Source organism: Rhineura floridana, chromosome 9, assembly GCF_030035675.1.
Source record: "Rhineura floridana isolate rRhiFlo1 chromosome 9, rRhiFlo1.hap2, whole genome shotgun sequence".
Taxonomy (NCBI): Eukaryota; Metazoa; Chordata; class Lepidosauria; order Squamata; family Rhineuridae; genus Rhineura; species Rhineura floridana.
In genome coordinates this window covers 69,500,502-69,513,529 of record NC_084488.1, presented here as the reverse complement: position 1 = coordinate 69,513,529, position 13,028 = coordinate 69,500,502, and the positions used below count along the sequence as shown (strand labels likewise).

The window sequence follows — 13,028 nt, the reverse complement described above, 5'->3', positions numbered from 1 at the left end:
GGGCACTGGCCCGAGGGCCAGCCCTGAATGATACTGTTCACAGCGTTTTCTTTTCGGAAAGAAAAGGGGCTTCTCCTCTGCCCAGTGCTCGCCCACCCAATCTTCTCCCCTCCCCCTCCCCTCCTCCCCTTTCCCTCTCCTCCCCTTCCTGCCCACCTCCCCCTCACTCCTCCCCCAGGACAGTTTCACCTATCCTACGCATGATTGCACAGGAGTAAATCCCACTAAACTCAAAAAGCATGCAAATGAGCAAACCTGCCCTCCCCCTCCTCCCTTCCCTCCCCTCCCCCTCCTCCCTTCCCTCCCCTCCACCCCCCTCCCCTTCCAATCCCCTCCTTCCCCCTTCGGCTCCTCTCTCTCCCTTCTTCCTTCCCCCTACTCTCTCCTCCTCCTCCTCCCCCCCATGGTCAGTTTTACCTATCCTAGACATTATTGCATAGGAGTAAATCCCACTGAACTAAATAAGCATGCAAATGATCAGACCTGCCTTTCACCTCCTTCCCCTCTCCTCTCTCTTCCTCCTCCCTTCTTCCTCTCCTCCCCTTTTCCTTCTTCCTCCTCCTCCCCTGCCCACTCCAGGCTTCCCTCCCCATCATCAGTTTTACCTATCCTAAGCATGATTGCACAAGAGTAAATCCCACTGAATTCAATAAACATGCAAATGATCAAACCTACCCTCCTGCCTGCTCCCCTTCCCCTCCCCCCCTCCCCATCCCCTGTGGTCAGTTTCACCTACACTAAGCATGACTGCAGGGGAGTAAATCCCACTGAACTCAATAAGCATGCAAATGATCAATCCATTCTTAGCAAACTTGCACAGGATCCCATTTATTACCTCCGGAATGAAAAAGCAGGGAAATTCACTAATAGGGAAAAAACCTTGTGGTTTAAGAGTTTACCTATAGCCAACGGATATTCCTATCAAACTTTATTTATTTATTTATTTATTTGATTTCATTTATAAACCGCCCATAGCCAATGGCTCCCTGGGCGGTGTACAACATACAATAATACAATAAATGAACAAAATCACAGATAAAAATACAAATTCATAATAACACTAAATGATATTAGCATAGCTAAAACGTTAAAACAGTAAAATGCCTGGGAGAATAGGAAGGTTTTAGCCTGGCGCCGAAAGGATATCAGCGTAGGCGCCAGGCGTACCTCCTCGGGGAGACTGTTCCACAATTCGGGGGCCACCACCGAAAAGGCCCTAGATCTTGTCATTACCCTCCGAGCCTCTCAGTGAGATGGTACTCGGAGGAGGGCCTTAGATGTCAAACGAAGTGTATGGGTAGGTTCATAGCGGGAGAGGCGTTCCATCAGATATTACGGGCCCACACCGTGTAAGGCTTTATAGGTCAATACCAGCACCTTGAATCTGGCCCGGAAACAAATCGGCAACCAGTGCAAACGGGCCAGAACAGGTGTAATATGTGAGGACCGCTTGGTCCTCGTCAGTAGTCTGGCTGCTGCGTTTTGCACTAGCTGCAGCTTCCGAACCGTCTTCAAGGGCAGCCCCACGTAGAGTGCATTACAGTAATCCAATCTAGAGGTCACTAGAGCATGAACAACTGAGGCGAGATCGTCACCACCAAGATAGGGGCGTAGTTGGGCTACCAAACGAAGATGGTAAAACGCATTCCGAGCCACCGAGGCTACCTGAGCCTCGAGTGACAAGGAAGGGTCGAAAAGAACCCCCAGACTACGAACCTGTTCCTTCAGGGGGAGTGTAACCCCATCCAGAACAGGATGAACATCCTCCATTAAAAAGCAGGGAAATTGGGCAGCTATAGTGAATGCACCAGGAGAGCAGGAGACCTGACCTCCTCTCTGCGATATTGTACTGACCTACAAATTTGTCAAAATGCAAACACAATTTGGGTTGGTCTTTCACAGTCCAATCTACTTCCTGTGTAGCTTGGAAGAATTTGGTATCATCATCATTATTTATATACCACTTTTTGGCCAAAAGGCCCCCAAAGTGGTAAACAAAATATTATAAAACATATTACCAAAAAAATTACATAAGAAATAATAAGAAATAATAAAATATAATGCAACAAAAACAATGCAAATACAATACAAGAACAATGCAACAAGAACAGAGGAAAAACCTTTCTCCTTCTCCCTCTTCTGCAGCGGCAGTGACGGCTCGGTACTGGGCAAAGAGCTCAGTGTTGCTCAGACAGTAAGACATGGGGCAGCGGATGGCCAGTGCTGTATTTAGGCACAAGCTAAGTAAGCTACGTCTTAGTGTATCAGATTATCAGGAGACCTGGCGGCTCGGCAACAGTAGGGGTCCTCGAAGAGAGCCCACATTCGCTGCTGGAGCCTCTTCCTGCGGCCACCCTTGCTGTCGAGGGGGGAGCCACTGGTGGCGGCAGCGGCGCCAATGGCACCCACGCCCTTGATGCCCAGGCGCTTGGTGGCCAGATCCTCGTCATGTGTCTCTGAGCATATGAGTGGTAGCAACACCTGCAGTCAGCTCAAATAACAGGAACAAGACACATGCTGTGCTGATCTTGTTTTAGCAGGAAGGAAGCAACTATATTAAAACAGTTTATATCATTCAGATAGTCACTTTAAATGTGTTTGATTTACTTTGCAATTTTAGTGAAGTTTCCGATAGGAAATCATTCTGTTTTGCTTCTGTTTCTGTGAATATGTGAACTACAGCAACACTATGCAACACTAAAAAAAAAAAAAAGCTCCAAAAATAATTGTGGAATAATGGCACTGACTGTTCTGCAGATTAGTTTCCAATGGACATGAGGAGTGTCTCAGTTTGCACAAGATAGGACAGCGGGAGGTGAAATATATTCCAGCAAAATTCTAGGTGTACTATATGTTTTTAATTAACCATGCCCACCTTTCCTTATGTGGAGTAGTTAAAGCATAGCAGTCTGAAAACATTCATCTTAGGTAGAACAAGTTGGTTTTTTCCAACAGCTACAGTCGTTGCTTAAGTAGCAACATATTGTAATCTGTCTGATTTTACATCAAACTGCAGTTTCAGATTCAACTGTTAATGCGACCAAAATAGAAATAGAGCATAACCTCCAGTTTAAAACACAAAAGGCTATCTTCACCATCATATGATATCAACCAATAAAAAGGCTTTGAAATTAATAAAAATAAATTTGACACAGATTTCTACGATGAATAATGAGAGAAATATAATTTTCTAGGTTAGATTCTCTGTAGAAATAGTAAGTAACACAGAAAAGAAGCAGAGTAAGAAGAACACCAACAAACATACAAAAATATAATTCTCCGTCTTTGGAGATGCCAGCACCACTCACCATATGCTCAGAGGCACATGTTACCAAATTCGTCCAAGCTACACAGGAAGTGGATTGGACTGTGAAAGACCAACCCAAATTGCGTTTGCAGTTTGACAAATTTGTAGGTCAGTACAATATCTCAGAGAGGAGGTCAGGTCTCTTGCTCCCCTGGTGCATTCACTATAGCTGCCCAATTTCCCTGCTTTTTAAAGTTTGATAGAAATATCTGTTGGGTATAGGTACATCCTTAAAGCACAAGGTTTTCTGCCTAGTAGCGAATCAATTTAAGATATGCAGATGACACTATACTACTAGCAGAAACCAGTAATGATTTGAAATGAATGCTGTTGAAAGTTAAAGAGGAAAGCACAAAAGTGAGACTACAGCTGAATGTCAAAAAGACTAAAGTAATGACAACAGAAGATTTATGTAACTTTAAAGTTGACAATGAGGACATTGAACTTGTCAAGGATTATCAATACCTTGGCACAATCATTAACCAAAATGAGACTACAGAAACGAAATTAGGAGAAGGCTAGGACTGGGGAAGGCAGCTATGAGAGAACTAGAAAAGGTCTTCAAATGCAAAGATGTATCACTGAACACTACAATCAGGATCATTCAGACCATGGTATTCCCGATCTCTATGTATGAATGTGAAAGTTGGACAGTGAAAAATCAGTAAGAGAAAAATCAACTCCTCTGAAATGTGGTGTTGGAGGAGAGCTTTGTGCATACCATGGACTGCAAAAAAGACAAATAATTGGGTGTTAGAACAAATTAAATCAGAACTATTATTAGAAGCTAAAGTGATAAAACTGAGGTTATCATACTTTGGACACATAACGAGAAGACATGATTCACTAGAAAAGATAATAATGCTGGGGAAAACAGAGGGGAGTAGAAAAAGAGGAAGACCAAAGTAGAGATGGAATGATTCCATAAAGGAAGCCACAGACCTGAACTTACAAGATCTGAACAGTGTGGTTGATAACAGATGCTATTGGAGGTCACTGGTTCATAGGGTTGCCTTAAGTCGAAATTGATGTGAAGGCACATTACAACAAAACAAAGCATATTTAAAAAAGCTTTTTAAAAAAGCTTTAAAAGCATCTTAAAGAGCAGCTACCTGAGAAAATGTCTCAACCCAATATGAAAAATTTTGTTCCGCTAAAGGGGAGAAATTATTTCATTTCAGATGTTAACAGCGTGATCCTATGCATGTCTATTCAGAAGTAAGCTCCACTTCAGTAAAACTTTTTCCCCAGGTAAGAATGTATAGAACTGCAGCCTAAGGCTGTGATTTTGAGATCAAATCCCAGTGAACTCTGTGAGCCTTATTTACAACTAAATATGTACTGGATTGGCTGTGAACTCTTCACATACCAGATATTTTCTATCAGGAAAAAAAGACATTATTTAAAAAATACCCCTGGTGATCTATTAACGCTGAGCAATCATCGCAAACTTGTGCCTGTTAGATAAATTGTTTCTATACAGTAGTGCGAGAAGACAATTCTCATCTTGGTTCCTCTGAGCACTTTATTCCTCCAGAAGTCAGCAGACAGCCATCTGCCTGCCACCTAGACAAATGTGTTAGAAAGATATTTGGCACCATTTCATGGACTTAAACTACTGCTAAATGTCCAGGCTGCAGTTAACAGCTCGACAATCCACACTGGTGTGACCCAGCTTACTACATAAACACTGTATTTATAAAACAATTCATTCTATAGAAATGGCGGTTGTAAACATGCACAGAGAATCTTGTTTCCCTTAGAGGTCTGAATGGAACTGTCCACTAAAAACACATTTATGCAGGCATCCAGCTGACTGCAGTTCAAAGCACTTACAGAACCATAAATAGAAACAATAGCACAGAATAAGGATTTGAAACCATGGATCCATGTCACATTCCAATGCTAATGTGCAATGATTCCCACAGATGCTTCTCTGAAAGCCAATTGTTGTCATACTTAATCTGCAATTTCCTTATGAATCTGAAGTGTGCATCACAAGGAGGAAATGCATAGTAGAGCACACTTAAAGCACTGATGCACATCACGGGTGGGTGCTTGTAAATTTGGAAAACTAATCCCATGCTAATGGAGCACACAAAGATTAATTTAAACTTTCAAATGTCTTGAGTGTGACTCTGTTGATTCTTCTTGATCTCTCAGTGGCTTTCGATACCATCAACGATGGTATCCTTCTTGGAAGACTGGCTGAGTTGGGAGTGGGAGGAACTGCATGGCGGTGGTTCCGCTCCTATTTGGCAGGTCGCCTCCAGAAGGTGGTGCTGGGGGAACACTGCTCAGCACCCTGGACTCTCCAGTATGGGGTTCCACAGGGGTCAGTTCTGTCCCCCATGCTGTTCAACATCTACATGAAACCGTTGTGTTCTGTCATCCGGAGCTTTGGAGTGCGTTGCCATCAGTACGCTGATGACACACAGCTCTATTTCTCCTTTTCATCTTCTTCACGTGAGCCTGTCAATGTGCTGAACCAGTGCCTGGCTGCGACAATGGACTGGATGAGGGCTAATAAACTGAGGCTCAATCCAGACAAGACTGAGATGCTGCTAGTGGGTGGTTCTTCTGACCTGATGGTGGATGTCCAACCTGTCCTGGATGGGGTTGCACTCCCCCTGAAAGAGCAGGTTCGTAGCTTGGGGGTTCTCCTAGAACCATCTCTGTCACTTGGGGCTCAGGTAGCCTCAGTGGCACGAAGTGCCTTCTAACAACTTCGGTTGGTGGCCCAGCTGCGCCCCTATCTGGACAGGGATAACCTGGCTTCAGTTGTCCATGCTCTGGTAACCTCCAAGTTACATTACTGCAATGCACTCTAAGTGGGGCTGCCTTTGAAGAAGGTTTGGAAACTGCAGCTTGTGCAAAATGCAGCAGCCAGATTGGTAACAGGGACCAGACGGTCCGAACACATAAAACCAGAGCTTGGAAAAGTTACTTTTTTGAACTGCAACTCCCATCAGCCCAATCCAGTGGCCATGCTGGCTGGGGCTGATGGGAGTTGTAGTTCAAAAAAGTAACTTTTCCAAGCTCTGCATAAAACCAATTCTGGCCCGCTTGCATTGGCTGCCTGTATGTTTCCGAGCACAATTCAAGGTGCTGGTTTTAACCTATAAAGCCTTACACGGCTTGGGACCACAATACCTGATGGAACACCTCTCCCGATACCAACCCACCCGTACAATAGGTTCAAGATCAAAGGCCCTCCTCCGGGTGCCTACTCCGAGGGAAGCTCGGAGGGTGGCAACAAGGGAGAGGGCCTTCTCAGTGGTGGCCCCCAAATTATGTAACAATCTTTCTGATGAGGTGCACCTGGCACCATCACTGTTATCTTTTCGGCACCTGGTCAAGACTTTCCTCTTCTCCCAGGCATTTTAGCATGTGTTTTTAAATTGTTTTAATTTTTTAAAATTGTGTTTTAAATTGATTTTAAAAGATGTTTTAAATTTGTATATTTGTTTTTAATGTTTTTAGTTACTGTAAACCACCCAGAGAGCTTCGGCTATGGGGCGGTACACAAATAAATAAATAAATAAATTGAGGGGTTGTGCCACTGAACAACTTAAAAACAAATTGTACTGTGTAGCACCTAAAAGGACTATAGCCAAGTACTATGTAGCAGAAGTGGTCAGCATGACACCCTCCAGATGTTGGACCAATTCCCATCTGCCACAACCAGCATGGTAAATGATTAGGGATGATGGGTGTTATAGTTCAACAACATCTGGAGGGCCAAAGGTTTCTCATCCAGGCTGACTAGCAGTTTCAGGTACAGCTCTTTCTCTACCCTGTTACTCAAAAAGTCCTTTAACTAGAAATGTCAGGGACTAAGGCTACAGCCACACTCGTTGCTTCCAAAGCAGCAACACTTTGCCTATGGCCAGACACATCTCTCTTCTCTACTGCTGATAAGGTCCGCCCATAGCAAAGCATTGGGTCAATCACTGTGTCTGCCTGAGCCTACAGCAAAGCATTTTCATTGGACACACCTGAAATGGCAATGGGGTTGATGGTCAATCAGTTTTGAAGTCTGTGAGAAGCTAACCTCAAGATAAAATGTGCTGGAGCTGCAACTTCCAAGATTTTGGAGTAAAAGGGGGTGGACTTTGCCTGTCGTTGTGTGTCCCTACATTCAGAAAACTGAGATGGAGGTGTACTGAAGCCAGCAAAACCACAAGTGTCTCTCTACTCTGAACCTGGGACCTTTATCTTTATGGCTCCTCCCAATCTAATTAAGTTCTGTCATATTTAATAGGAAATTATATGCAACTAAAAGGGCTATAACCAAGCCCTTTACTTTGCAAGATCTTTTTCATATGAAATATCACAGGCTTCTGAAGCAAAACAATCTCTTTCTGGCTAATTAGGTCTTCTTTTATATCTGTTTTTGTTTGCACTTTCACTTGTAAATTGACACGATTTGCATATACAATACACAAAACGCCATACCAACTATATGCCTGCTCTAAATGGGCTCCACTTTGAACCTTCAGGCAAAAACTTCAATGAAAAATGTATTCTGTTGCCATTTTTTTGTCACATGCACACAAGATCAGATTTTTCTATGCCTTTATTTCATGTAGTAATAGCTACAGAGGGACTGAATTCTTGGCATCCATGAAAATATATTGCTTTCAACAAATTCATAAAATCATAAACATAGTATACAGATTCAGCATGATTTGATGGCTGAAGTGCTAGTCTTTGACTTAGGAAACTCACATCTGAACCATTAATCAGCTGTGGATTTTCTAGATGGCCAAGAGAGGAGGAGAAGGTGTTGTTTTCACACAATTTCAAGTGAAATATGGGATAACTTCAAACAGCAGTTGGAATCAAGACATGCTCACATTTCTTAGACCTTGCTTTACAGCAACCCAATGTTCAAATAAGGCAAGAGATCATTGAAAAACAGTGTGCCATTTCACTGCTATCACTCAATTTTATACAGAGTAAATATCAATCCAGATTAGGAAGCAGAAGAAAGCAGAAGTTGAAAATGTATTTGAGGCTCATTTCTGCGCTTTCCATGGTGGTGACTGCCCTTGGGAAGCACAGCAGAACCGCCACCGCCGAAAAGAGGGGGGAAGAATCCATTTTTGTGAAGGAACAACAATAGTGCCAATTGAAGAGCGCTATTGCAAAAGCTTTCTAGGACACTTGAATCAAAATATCATAAAAATCACTTCTGGCTAGAAGAGAGAGACATACACAATAATTCCTGGAAAATATAGAATTGTGTCAACACTGTAGTATTAGCATTCCTTTAGGCTCTTCTCTCACTCTCATCCTGGGTTTACATACTTCTAGTACCAATTAAGATACTACATTTTTGCAGTCACTACCAAACCCTTGCACCTAGTGTTGTAAAGCCAACTTAAAATGACATCATAAATGCCCATATAAAACACAGCAATGATGTACACTTATTTTTTTAAAAAAAGCTAAATCCTGTTTTCTTGCCTGATCTTTGCTATTTCTGACTGTTCAATGCTAAAGCAGCAAAAACCATACAATGCTAATAGCAACTGCAACTGCAGACATCATAGCTACCACTTCCTGAACTCTGGGATCATTGAGAAGAGATCCCGGCTATGTCATATTAAAATGGAATTGAATTCCACTAGAATGGAAAGTTAGGTTCCACTAATGGTTTGGACTGCATGGCTGACTCTAACCCAACAAGTGTAGCTGGGGATCTGAGCCACTGAAACAGTGATGTGAAAATGGAGTTAAGGAAGAGGTCCTCACTACACTACTCATTTACTGGTGTAGGCCATAGAAACAGATACACCCTAATCTAGATCTTTTGAACCAGATGGCTCAGAATTGGTTTTACCTTGATGCAAGATAGAAGCAGTGTGCTACAGGGAATAAATAATTTGACTTGGGATACCTATATTCCTATTAAGTCCCAAACTCACTATGAGACATCAGACACGGTATTTCATTGCCAGTACAGTATGTTTACCATAAGAAAAAGAATGGATGACCTTCCAGAGTCTCTTTGAAGATAATTACAAATGGACTGCAAAGCAATCCAACTCTGCGCATGGTTACTTACTTACATGGTTGTAAGCAAGTCTTACAGAGCCCATTGGTACTCACTTCCACGAAAGTGCACAAGGACTTAAAAGTTATCCCAAGGACCTTGGAATTGTTGTTGATCACAAGCTGAATATGAGCAAACAGTGTGATGTGGCTGCAAAAAAAAGCAAATGCTATTTGAAGCTGCATTAACAGAAGTATAGTTTCCAAATCATGTGAAGTATTGGTTCACCTCTGTTTGGCACTAGTTAGACCTCATCTTGGGTACTGCATTTAATTCTGGACGCTGCACTTTAATAAGGATGCAGACAAACTGGAACTATTTCAGAGAAGGGCAACAAGGATGATCAGGGGACTAGGAACAAAGCCCTAAGAGGAGAGACTGAAAGAACTGGGCATGTTTAGCTGTGAGAAGAGAAGACCGAGGGGAGATATGATAGCACTCTTCAATTACTTGAAAAGGTGCCATACAGAGGAGGGCCAGGATCTCTTCTCAATGATCCCAGAGTTCAGGACACAGAATAATGGGCTCAAGTTGCAGGAAACCAAATTTCAACTGAACATCGGGAAAAACTTCGTAACTGTTAAGAGTGGTATGACAATGGAGCCAATAACCTAGGGAGGTGGTGGGCTCTCCAACACTGAAGGCATTCAAGAGGCAGCTGGATAGGCACCTGTCAGATATGCTTTAATTTGGATTCCTCTATTGATCAGAGGGTTGGACTTGATTATAGCCCCCTCCCAACTCTATCATTTTACGATTCTATGCATACATGATTAATAATCTTCTTTCATGGAACTGTCATGACAAAGAAATCCATCATCTGGGATGCCACTACAAGTCTTCTGCACAAGGAGGTAGGAAATAATAACTAAAAGAAAAGCTGCCAACCCCCAAAGAGCATTACTGGCATGCAAGTAATATAGCCAAAGTATATACAGAGTAATAAAGCCCAAACAAGCTCATATAGATATATTCAAAAAGCATAGAATGGAGGAAAACTGACGTCCTGGCTTTATCAAACATACAAATAATATGCCTTCAAAATATCCCAAAGTGAAATATAAACACCTGTTGCAAACGCAGACCTTGCATCAATATACTAGACATGGAGATGACATGTAAATAAACGCACGCAAGAATAACAGCAGCAAACCAAGAGACAGACATACACAGAAAGAAAGAGATCCAGACTGAACAGCTTTGCTCCTTCTCTCCCCCTACTCCCGGAAGACGAGCCTCCCTCCGCTCCCCTCCTCCTTCTCTTACCAGCCAGTCCTCCGCTGCCTCCATCTCCTCCGTGCCCCTTTCTTCTCTGCAGGATGAAGTAAGGGTTGGCCCTCTCCGTGATCCACAAGGCGTTTGCCAGCAACACTTCCTCCGGGTTCACCCACATGCTCCCGGTCAAGACAAAGGCAACCTAGAGGGATTCGCTTTGGTTTTTGTTGTTTAAATCATACAGCACGGGAGGGTGCTCCGAGATCCGGTCCGCTTTAAGCGTCCTGCCCAACCCAGGTAGGAGCCCGCAAAGCCCCACCCAGAGCTAGAAACATCGGAACTAAAAAGGGGAAGAAAGAGCAGCAGCATCCCCACCGGGACTCTCCAGCCCTGACCATCAGCCCCTTTCCACACTAGAACAACAGCAGCCAGACGCGGAGGCTCGATCAGTGGGAGATGCAGGGACGAGCGCAGCGGGTGACCTCAGAGAGCATCAGCAGCAGAGGCGGCGGTTGGGCCCGCCCAGCCTCACCACCACCACCAAGCAGGCAGCCGCGCCGACTCCCAACCTCTTCGCTGCATTCAAGTTCCTGGATGGAGCCGATTGCAGAACAACGCCCCCTTCGGAAAAACCCAAGGTTAACAGCTACACGCGACGCAAAGCTCAGGAGATCCACTCCGCTCCCTTTTCCGGGAAAGGAAGAGAGAAAGCCCCTTTCTCTCCTCCTTGCATAAATAAAAAAGAAATTCCTCGCAATATACGATGCTCCCGGGCAAAAGCCAAGTGTATCAACAGCGCGCGATCGCAGAGAGCTTGGCTGTCCAAAAAGACCCACCGTCCTGCCTCTACGAAATGACCACTAGTCACTTTGGGAGAACCCCACAGGTAACCCAAACCGGAACACGCTAGCGCGCACACACGCGCATTTAAATTGGTGCTGCAAACAGCCACCCGGAGCACCACGGATCTTTTAAGATCACGCCCCTACTCCCTCCCTGCCCCCCCCATTTAAAACACACACGCAGTCTAACAAGCCTTGCAATACTTTTTAAAAAATACAGCAAATGCGTATACGGGGCTAAAGCCTGCCAGGGAGAAATACCAACATAGCCGAGATCATTGCAAAGTCTTCCCGCATAAATGCGCCCGCATGACGGTCTGGCAAGGGGCCTCTTAAGAGAGCATAAATGCCTAAGCTACGGAGACGGGCATCCGCTGAGCGATCATTTACCACCACTTAGGGCATGCATAAAACAAACCAATCTGATCACGGACTAACGATAGCTGGCTTATGTTGTCGATTTCTGCTAAGTGGAGCGAGGGAGGAAGCCTTGGAATGTCACCCCCTTCCCACTCCGCCGTGGGCTCTATATGCGCAAGCGCGCAACCTATCGCCTTGTAAACTGGTTCTTGCTACCAGGTTCCGAAAAGGCGTGGCCAGCGCCAGAACAACCTGCACAACGGACGGTCTGTTCTTGGGTTCGGCCTTCCTGCACGCCCAGGATCCAGTCACGTGCTCCATCTGCCCTTGCTCCTTTACAAATAATAGTAAAGGCTCCGCCCTTTTCCGCGTCCCTCTGGTTGGAACCGGCCCAAAACCCCTTGCAGAGCGCTAGCGGTTGCCTGGGATCCTGTGAGAGAAGGTGGGAGAAGGGCGACTCAGTCTGCGCTGACGATCTCCAAGTCATTGCATTCTCAAGCAAAAAGACTTCAGAGAGAAGAGGCGCCAGCAGAGGTGCCAACTAAACAGGATCAGCAAATTCCAATCTATTCAATTCGGACTTGATTGGAATTGTAGATTTCTTTCCCTGTTAAGGGGCTACATTAGCATAGCATAGTTAGAAAGGTAAAATAGTAAGCAGTGACTACCGTTGTGAACTGATCGTTTTGTTGATCTCGTATAAATTTGGGAATAGAAATGTCACTTTTATTCTTGGAATTTCATGGCCATTTGGTCTCACTATTTACATTTTTTTTGTCCTTTCCTATATCTGTCAATTTAGGAGGATGCTTCATACATCTTCCTAAAATGGTCACCAGTCCGCAAAATCTTATTCCATAATAAACCTATTCTTTAAGGTGCCACAAGACTTTACTGTCTAGCAGAATACGGCAATCTACTTATGGCATGGGTGGCTAACCTCCACTTTGGGGGCTGGAGTTGGCCCTCCAAGAATTTTTTTCTGGCTTCCAAAGAACCCACCAATTTTCACAGCAATGACAAAAAATGCAAATTACCCTCTCCTGGGTCATCAGATTGATTATTTGATTAGCAGCTCCCCTTCCTCATCCCATCTGCATGGATCAGTTGAAGAGTTAGACTGTGTGTATGTGACAGAGTGTGGGGTGGTCACACCAACCTTTGGGCACACTCACTGCTGGCAAGTGGGCTCCTCTGGAGTTGGCCAAGGATAAATGTGGCCCTCAGCCCAAAAAAAGTAAAC

At 44.2% G+C, this 13,028-nt stretch overlaps 1 protein-coding gene across 1 annotated transcript in view; it reads right to left on the bottom strand.

Moving 5' to 3' along the window:
* The window catches only part of TBC1D9 (TBC1 domain family member 9), an 84,949-nt gene extending 73,359 nt beyond the window's left edge, over window positions 1-11,590 (bottom strand). The window contains exon 1 of the mRNA XM_061584889.1: window positions 10,635-11,590. Coding sequence (XP_061440873.1) covers window positions 10,635-10,761 — 127 coding nt within the window. The 5' untranslated portion in view covers window positions 10,762-11,590. The remainder of the gene's footprint in view (window positions 1-10,634) is intronic.
* Window positions 11,591-13,028: the final 1,438 nt, after the last annotated feature.